Source organism: Megalopta genalis, chromosome 2 (genome assembly GCF_051020955.1).
Source record: "Megalopta genalis isolate 19385.01 chromosome 2, iyMegGena1_principal, whole genome shotgun sequence".
Taxonomy (NCBI): Eukaryota; Metazoa; Arthropoda; class Insecta; order Hymenoptera; family Halictidae; genus Megalopta; species Megalopta genalis.
Window position 1 is genome coordinate 17,171,208 of NC_135014.1, and position 8,603 is coordinate 17,179,810.

Consider the following 8,603-nt stretch of genomic DNA (forward strand, 5'->3'; position numbering starts at 1 on the left):
TTATTTATTTTATGAAAAATAAAAATATACAATTTAAGTAACTTCTTGTCCTAGCAGCCAAAAAAAAATTCAAGATATTTTTATTTAAATAGTTGAAACCAGTTCAACGTGCCATCTAATTATAAAATAAAAATTAATTTATTACCATCATTTTGATGAGTAGATTGTAAAGAGATATAGCTTTACTGCATTTTCGTTAATATTACCTCAACATATATATTATTAGAAATTATTGCAATAAAACTAAGAAACAAACTACTGTAATAAGAATTAATTAATTATATGTAATAGAAAGAAAGCAGATTTAACAATATGTTAAATGAATGTAATAAAACATATATATATATAATGTTATTACAAAGGAGTTGAACAAGTTTATTAACAAATACAATTTATTAGCAAAGAAAAAAGAAGATAAAACAATATTGTTAACTCTATTATAATGAAGAAAAGAGAGTCTTAGTTTTATTGTTGTAAGTTAAGAAACTCGACGATAAATATATAAACGCAAAAAAACTTCGTCCACATTCAAAAGAAACTTTTTAACTAAACTTTTTTTCAATTTCCACTATGCATCCCTCTTCTGTGAAAAATTATATGTACCAAAATGTTTAATAAAGTATAATTAAATTACTTATGATCTTGTTCAATAATTATGCTTAATATTTACTAGGTAAGGATTTCCAACAATTCCTAGAATAAAGTACGTTACTTTGTTTTATATAGTATTATTTAAACATTGGTAGATATCGCAAACATACGCGCTGTATATGTAAATATACATAAAACTATAAGGAACTACCGTGTACAGTTCCTCGCATCAAGACGATTGTTTACGCATGCGCAGGAAGTAGGTTTCAAAACTGTAGATCCTTTGATCTCAAAATCTTAGCGAAACCGATGCGACGGTTTAATTGTTCCACAACGCCCGCGTTCTGAAGGTCGTGTTCGTGCCTTCCTGTTTACAGTGTCTTTTAACTTCGAATGTTTTTCTTAACACAGTTCACAAAACTTAGATTGTTTTATACATTGATACAGTAAACGCGTGAGTAGATTTAATTAAGTGTTCTTTGCTAGTGTTACTTAGTTTCTGGGATTATTGACACTTTTAATCGATCGGTGAGTTATCAATCAATTCTGTCACTCGTACTTGAAACGCACATTAACACTTCGTGTTAAGATCTTTTTATATCCGTCAGATGATACGTTAATCTTTACTACATATGTATGTATGTATGTATGTGTGTGTATGTGTATATTATATATATATAATATATAATATCTGTATGTATACAATAAGGGATTCTAAAGGAAAACATTTCAAAATCGTAACCATAAACCAACAATAGTAATTTACGAAGTTAGGGGTTCGTATTATGTATACAGTGGAAAAGAGAAAAAAAGAGAGAGAATAAAGGATATAAAATCTGCAAAAATGTTAATAACCATCTGCGTGTATTTAGGCGACTAGAAAAGGGGATGGGGAATAATAAGAATATGGGATGAAAAGGTCGCTACATGAAATCGTTGTAATCATCGTAAACATAGTCGCCGTATTCGCTCAAAAGAGTGTTTTCACCCTCGATATTCAGTTTCGCTTTTCCCTTGCCCTTGTTCTTTTTCGCCTTGTCGCCTTTCTCGACCTTCTGTTTTTCGATCAACAGATTATCGATCATTGTTTTCACTTTCTTCAAATTTATTGAAGATACTGGAAATAATACACAAAGTATAATCAGAAACAAAGTAACAAATATCCGTTTCATGTTTATGGAAGAATAGCGAACAAAGAAAGTACCTGATTATTAAAACTTTTTGTTATCCAATTTACAAATTAAATGTGACTAAAAATATTGTTATACTGATATGGATAGAATATTATAATAAACTATTGCATATTACATTTAATTAAGAAGTGAATGTACTTACAGTTTAGGGCGATTATTTTAACAAGTTCTTCTGCAAATGGAGGGAATTCAGAATGCTTTGCAAACTGATTTATTTTTTGTGCAAGTACATAACCATACTGGTCAAACTCCTCTTTCGTGTCAGGCACTGTACTGTCCAGGCTCAACACACCTTCCTCAGTAGTTACACCTTTAAAGGAAGAAATAATAATTACAATTACTTAAATTAATGATTACATTAAGTATTTTTTCCTATGAGCTCTTGAATCTCAATAATAATAATTAACAGTGTTATTTGTACGTTTAATTAATTTATAAAATATACAAATTTTTGTCTAACAGTAAAAAATTTTAAGGCAAAATCTGTTAACAAAATCTTTTACGAAATCCTTAATATTTGTTTTCATTAAAATAATGTATTCATCAGGAACGGTACGGGAGATTAATGTTGATAAATAAGACACGTCTGATTTGTTTTTTCATGACAGAGGAATGTTTATTTTTTTCGCACAGTAACAATTTCATATTTTATTTGAAGACTGTATTACTTCGATTAAATACATTATGTCTCTAGTACAGTTCCTGGCGCCAAATCAATTCTTTTTTAATGTGTCGTAATTTGGAAATACTGGAAGCTTGACAATGCTAAAGCAATTATTAAACTGCAATAATGACTTCATTTTTAAAAATATAATATTCTTGAATTTAAACATTTTTCGAAAACTTCTCTTAATTCTTATAGTAATATAATATTTAAAAAGTATGCAGAATATTTGAGCATATAAAGGCTATTTATAAATTTATAGATTCCTTATAACTACATTTTAAATTTACATAAAAAAATACTTTATACGGTACTTCAAAAAGCAAAAAAAAACTGTCACAAATTTAATGTTGATTATAGTTACTTATTTCTTCGATCAGTATGTATATATTTAAAACGTACAAAATAATTGTTACGATTCTTACACCAATAATACTCGATATTTATCGATATAACCTATATTAGTTTTTGAAAGACAAAGCGTAAGATTATTAAGCCATTGAGAACTCGTTTTCAGGCAATAAATATTGGATCAACCCTTTGCAGTCCAATGAGTCCATCAATAAATAGTTCCTTAAACTATATGAACATTTCATTAATTCACAATTACAGAACAGAGATCATTGTATGTTCACAAAATTTTTAATTGATCATTGAAATAAACAAATTTTGTCTGAGTAAATTGAAAGCAATTTACAGCTTACTAAAATTTAATATTAAAAGATAGTACGAGATTCGAAAAAAGATTTCATGATTGCAATTCTTTTGAGAAGTATTTCAAATTTAAAAAATATAATATGCAATATTTAAATATAAATTAAAATTTAACAAACTTTGAATCAAATAAATAACGATAAATCTATACTTAAGTTTATATTCTAGTTGTATTTTACAAATTTTATTATATCACTTTCCTTTGTTATAAATTCAGCAATTTGTCAATTTATGCAAACTTATAATATTATTAGTAATCCTGTAGAGTCAGTCAAATAGATCAAATTTCTGACAGAGCAACAAAATTAATACATATTATTCAATGCTCCAAGAAGATAAATAATAAATGTCTATATAGAAATAGTAGTACTCTTTTCATTTTGTCACTTTCATGATTGTAACTATAGATGTTTAGAATTCATTGAAAATTGATATCAATATTTTGCTTAAATAAAAGTAGGAGCGCAAAGAGTTAATACATAAACGTTTCTAACGCAGTCATTTCCTGTCGGTTCTGTGCGGCTTGCGATGAGAAAAATCAACAAGGTTGGACAAACCAAATGTCTCCATGGCAAGTCGTAGATCAGCTTCCTCTTGCAGCCTCTGGCGTTTCAATTGTTCTGCTCTCTTTTCCTCTGGTGTTAAACTCTCTTCCTTTTCTTTCGCTTTCCTCTCGGCTTCCTCTCTTGCTTTTTTCTACAATACAAAATAACGGAAATATTACACACACTATAAATATTTTACAATGCTTACTTGTTAGAGATCATTTACTCCACTAAGTTGAATCAATTACAAAGATAATTAGTTACATGGATACAGAAACATAAGTTATTTTGCAAATACTAAAAATAATATTTTGAATAAATTATTAAATTCTTATAGAACAGACGTACAATAAAATGTATTAAATAAATAGCAGAAACTAATATATATATATATATAATAAATTAAAATTCTGGATATTAGATTAAATACTTTTAATACCTCACGCTCTTCAATCCTTTCCGCCAAAGCTTTCTTTGGCTTTGGTTTGGCCTTAGGTAATTCTGCAGGTTTCTCTACTTCTTTCTTCTCTACTTCTTTCTTCTCTTCTTCGACATCTTCCCAACTATCCTGTTGAATGAATTCTTTTTATAAAAATAGTAAGCACATACAGAATATTTTTAGTCGCCAAAACTTCTGAAGTCCAGTGCTGATAGGAAAATATATTCCAAGCATTTGTATGTAACTAATCGATTAAAATTTGTATCAATTAAACTTTAAACCAATATTATTTCACTTCAAATATGAATACAATTATTCCCACGCACAATTCTGTCAGTTGTTAAATTTAATATTTACACTGACTCAAATTTTAAATTCATTTACTTTGGTATCCACCTTATTCTTTCTCAATTGAAAATTATTAATCATGTATTATTAAATTCTAATAAAATTTTTAATTCCTTGTTTAAATGTTAATTCGAATTTTCGATTCACTCCCGTTCACAGCGAACTTCAAATCTGTTCGCCAATAATTAACTGTCGTACTACTGGTCTCGTGTTAATCGACAGCATGCAAGGTTAACCACACTTATGAACGACTGGTTGTCTAACGAAATTTCGACAATGTGTTATTTTAACCATATTAGAAAATCGTTAAAATAGAACCTTGACGTCTTCCTCTTCATCTTCGCCCTCCCACTTGTTGGATGTGATGGCTAGGTCGAATTTCCCCTCAGCGTCTACGACATCTGCAATGTTGAAGGTTAAAATCATTTCGTTGCCTTGAATCGAAGTATGGTGATGCATTAGGCAAGACACTCGTATATCGATCTTTTCATACCCCATTCGTCATCCATGATGAATCTTTAATTATTTACGGACGATTTCGTTTGTAAATGAAAGAAAACCTCTTTGAGCGAACGTGGTTGAACAGATTGCGACTGGAATCGAGCGGGCCATACTGCGCGAGGAAAACGTGTGAGTGTGCCTTTCCTACAAGGTAGTGGTGGTGCAACTCAAATCACATGTTTTATAGATTGAACACTCTATATATAAAAGCAACATCATAGACGACGATTGCGTAAAGGCTTTATACTATATAGTTAAAGTGGACAAGTAGGAAATTGGCAAGATGAAAATAAATAGTTGACGAAAATGCAGACTAAATTTTTGTTATACGAACAAGTTTTTTATTTCAGAAAGTACCAATTTTCTGCCACTTAATTTATTTTTGCTTTATTCATAATAAGTTAAACAATTTGAAAATTATTTAAAATTGAATATTAAAACCATTTTTTGTGATGTCATGTTCCAAATATTATAGTATCGGCAATTTTTTTTTATATATATGTACAACATGAAAACGATGTTGATGCGCCATTATATTACAGATGCATAGAATACATAGCTACAGAAACATTTTTTGCCACATGTAAAACTTTGTGGCTTTTACTGTGAACAAAAGTCAAGTAAAGTGAACGCATTGCGCAATTAGAAAATATTGAAACAATAGCTAGTTATCGAAAATCAAATAATTCAATACTTGTTTTGTGCATTGTTTGATTTACAGATTATATATCATTGTAAATATTTACGTCAGTTAGTAGTAATAACCTATTTAACGTTATTAATGAATCATACAGGGCATATAAAAGTGTATAAAAATTGTATACGCTGTATTGTATTCTGAAAAATATTGAAATTACAGTATTTCTTTCTTATTATGTTATTTTAATGTTACATATGGTAGTAATATTAGATTATTAAAAAAATATATAGTTTTATTTTTTAAAATCAGTTGGTTCATATTTTGACAACAAACAGAAGTTTTCTACAAGTTCTATGAGTTCTATGGATATTTACTATAAATAGTAAAAAAAATTGTCTTGCTAATATTATACAATATGTTAATAACAGTTATTATACAACATTCTACATTGTAATGTACATACTAATTGCATTATTATTTATTTAATGTTTAGAAAAATGAGTGCTTGTGGGCCTTATACCATATGTCCTTTCAATGCAGCCCATCGGATTATAGATGGCAGAATTCAAAGGCATATACTCAAGTGTCGCAAAAGTTATCCAAAGGATATTAAAGTTACATGCCCCTTTGATGCTACACATGTGTTGAATCCAGAAGAATATGAAGTATGTCCTCCATAAACATAGAAATTTTTATTATAATAGAAATTTTTTATTTTAACATTAATGTTTCATTATTATAGCACCATTTATTAACATGTATAAGTAATGGAAATGTGATGTGTTATCGAATGACGCTTGAACCAGGGAAACAACTTGGAACAGTACTTTTAGAAGATGCATGCAATGTGCAGACTGATGTAATCTCTGATGAAGATTGGTCTGGAGTAAGTAATCAAAATATTATTGGAATACTTTCTTGTTTTTCATACGATTACGCTTTATTGCCATAAAACCTGATAAATGAATTCATGAAATTATTTACTTTTTTTAGAATAATCCAACATATAATGCATTAGCTGTCTCTGAAGCTAAGAATGTAATGAGGTCAGCAGTCGGCTTATCAAAGTCTAAGAAGAAACAATTTAAACGCTCTGAAAGGGAAAGAATAGCACAGATTGAAAATGAACACAATAATACTACTGATGTTAGTAGTATCATACAGAAACAACCAGTGGTGGTAAATGTGCTTAATTGTTTTATTCTTTCTTTCATACTTAATTCATCTATGAATGGATATATTACTATTTCAATATTTTCAAATCAATTACTAATGCAATTCCTTTTATATTTTAACAGGAATTAGAAACACCATTACGAATGCCCAAAAATGTTGCTAAAGCAATATATTTGGATCAGACACTGGATTATAGTGATAAGGATATCTACATTGGAGACCTGGTTTCAAAGTTGAGAAAGGTCGATTTGAAGAAAGATAGCTCTTTGCTTGAGGAAAATGTATCTACAATAAATAACAGTTTTTCACAAGAAAGTCATAAAGAAAACAGTGCGAATAATATTTACAGCGATAAAAACAGTAATTCCGCACGTAGTAGTCAGGAAAGTACCAGCAAGAAAAATATAAATATGACCAGAAATGATGTTAAAAGCTGTGAGAAGTCCAAAGAAACAGATACTAAAAACAATAGTATTCGTCAATATTTGAACAAAGAAAGAACAAAACGTGTAAATTTGCAAATAGCTGCTACCATTGAGGAAGCAAGGAAAATTAGTACTGGGAGAGGATTTACCATTGCTTATCAGAAAATACGATCTGAAATTAATGAAAGCAACAAAGAGGATATAAGTTTGGATCATTACAAAAGTGTATTTGGCTATGAAGAAAACGAGAATGATGATACTGATGATGCTTCACAAGAAACATAGATTTATTTAGACTACTATTCGAAGTATTCTAGTTGTACTTACTACATAATGACACCATGCTTACACGTAAATGAATCATTACTTCTTAAAGTATATGAAGAAGTATCGTTATTTTCTTTAATCTGTTAATTAAACAGATGTCGCAATCAAATTTGGGTTATCAAATACGGACTTTATTACGGAAGTTAAACTAAAATTTGTTGAAAATATATATAATACGATACGATTTTAATTAAGATTTGTTATGTGATAAGTTCATTTTATTCATGGTAGTTAAGTGTATTGACGACATACATTAATTTTTAATACAAGAAATAATAAAACTTCAGTTCTATTATTTCTAAGTACGACACTATCGTATGTGGAAGCTGATAGTTTGGTGGTGATCAAACTTTTCAATTTATAGAAGAAGAAAACAATTTTAATTTTGTTACTTAGAAATGTAAGTAGATACATCGATAATTAGCAATTAAATAAACAAGTTTTTTCAAAAACTATTTAGTGAACAATTTTTTCAAGAGAAAATCTGCATAAATCAAGGAAGCAAAGAAAACCGTTCATCGTAACACGCCGATTGCCGAACGGTTGACTCGCAAAAAAGAGACAATTCAGATGCGACGTTCGAATTGTCCGCTGAGGCAAGCGTTTAGCGGTCGGGTCAGTGTACGTTGGTGGTGCGAGCTGTTTATTGTATCTCAACTTTTGCTGTTGTCGATCGAAAAACACCACGACTTTGATCGCGGTTGAAAGTCGAGCGTGCATCGACCCACGAGCTGCGATTCGCTCCGAACACTGTAAAATATAAATTCTGCCACTAGAGTGATTCCATATAAAATCTGCATTGTTTCATATCTTTTGGAGGTTTTGATTTTTTACAACAAGAAGTCCATCCATAGATACGAGCCACATGCAGTAGAGACTCTTTAAACAAACATTTATTATTACAATATTCTCGTATGCAAACGTTCCATTATTTAATCATTGTATTAATTAGGGACATTATCGCCTAGTAGAGAATTTGAATTAAATTTATAAATAATATAATGTTTTGGTAACAAGATATTACTCAGCAGATTCCAAAC

General features: G+C 29.4%; 2 protein-coding genes across 5 annotated transcripts; one reads left to right on the plus strand and one right to left on the minus strand.

Annotated features, from left to right (window-relative positions):
- Positions 1–788: 788 nt before the first annotated feature.
- LOC117219343 (uncharacterized) lies at positions 789–8,018 on the plus strand. Of its 4 annotated transcripts, none has more exons than XM_033468431.2 (5): positions 789–1,119; positions 6,129–6,300; positions 6,378–6,521; positions 6,629–6,814; positions 6,934–8,018. In XM_033468431.2, the coding sequence occupies exons 2-5, from the start codon at positions 6,133–6,135 to the stop codon at positions 7,519–7,521; spliced, it is 1,086 nt and encodes a 361-aa protein (XP_033324322.2). In that variant the 5' UTR covers positions 789–1,119; positions 6,129–6,132; the 3' UTR covers positions 7,522–8,018. The 4 variants fall into 4 exon arrangements, with proteins under 4 accessions (XP_033324322.2, XP_033324325.2, XP_033324323.2 ...); XM_033468434.2 differs by lacking the exon at positions 789–1,119 and adding an exon at positions 5,525–5,615; XM_033468432.2 differs by lacking the exon at positions 789–1,119 and adding an exon at positions 5,546–5,745.
- On the minus strand, positions 1,439–5,149 carry eIF3j (eukaryotic translation initiation factor 3 subunit J). Its single transcript, XM_033468440.2, has 6 exons — positions 4,988–5,149; positions 4,813–4,895; positions 4,147–4,275; positions 3,720–3,858; positions 1,927–2,094; positions 1,439–1,708 (listed from the first exon to the last, which is right to left on the minus strand). The coding sequence occupies exons 1-6, from the start codon at positions 5,001–5,003 to the stop codon at positions 1,515–1,517; spliced, it is 729 nt and encodes a 242-aa protein (XP_033324331.1). The 5' UTR covers positions 5,004–5,149; the 3' UTR covers positions 1,439–1,514.
- Positions 8,019–8,603: the final 585 nt, after the last annotated feature.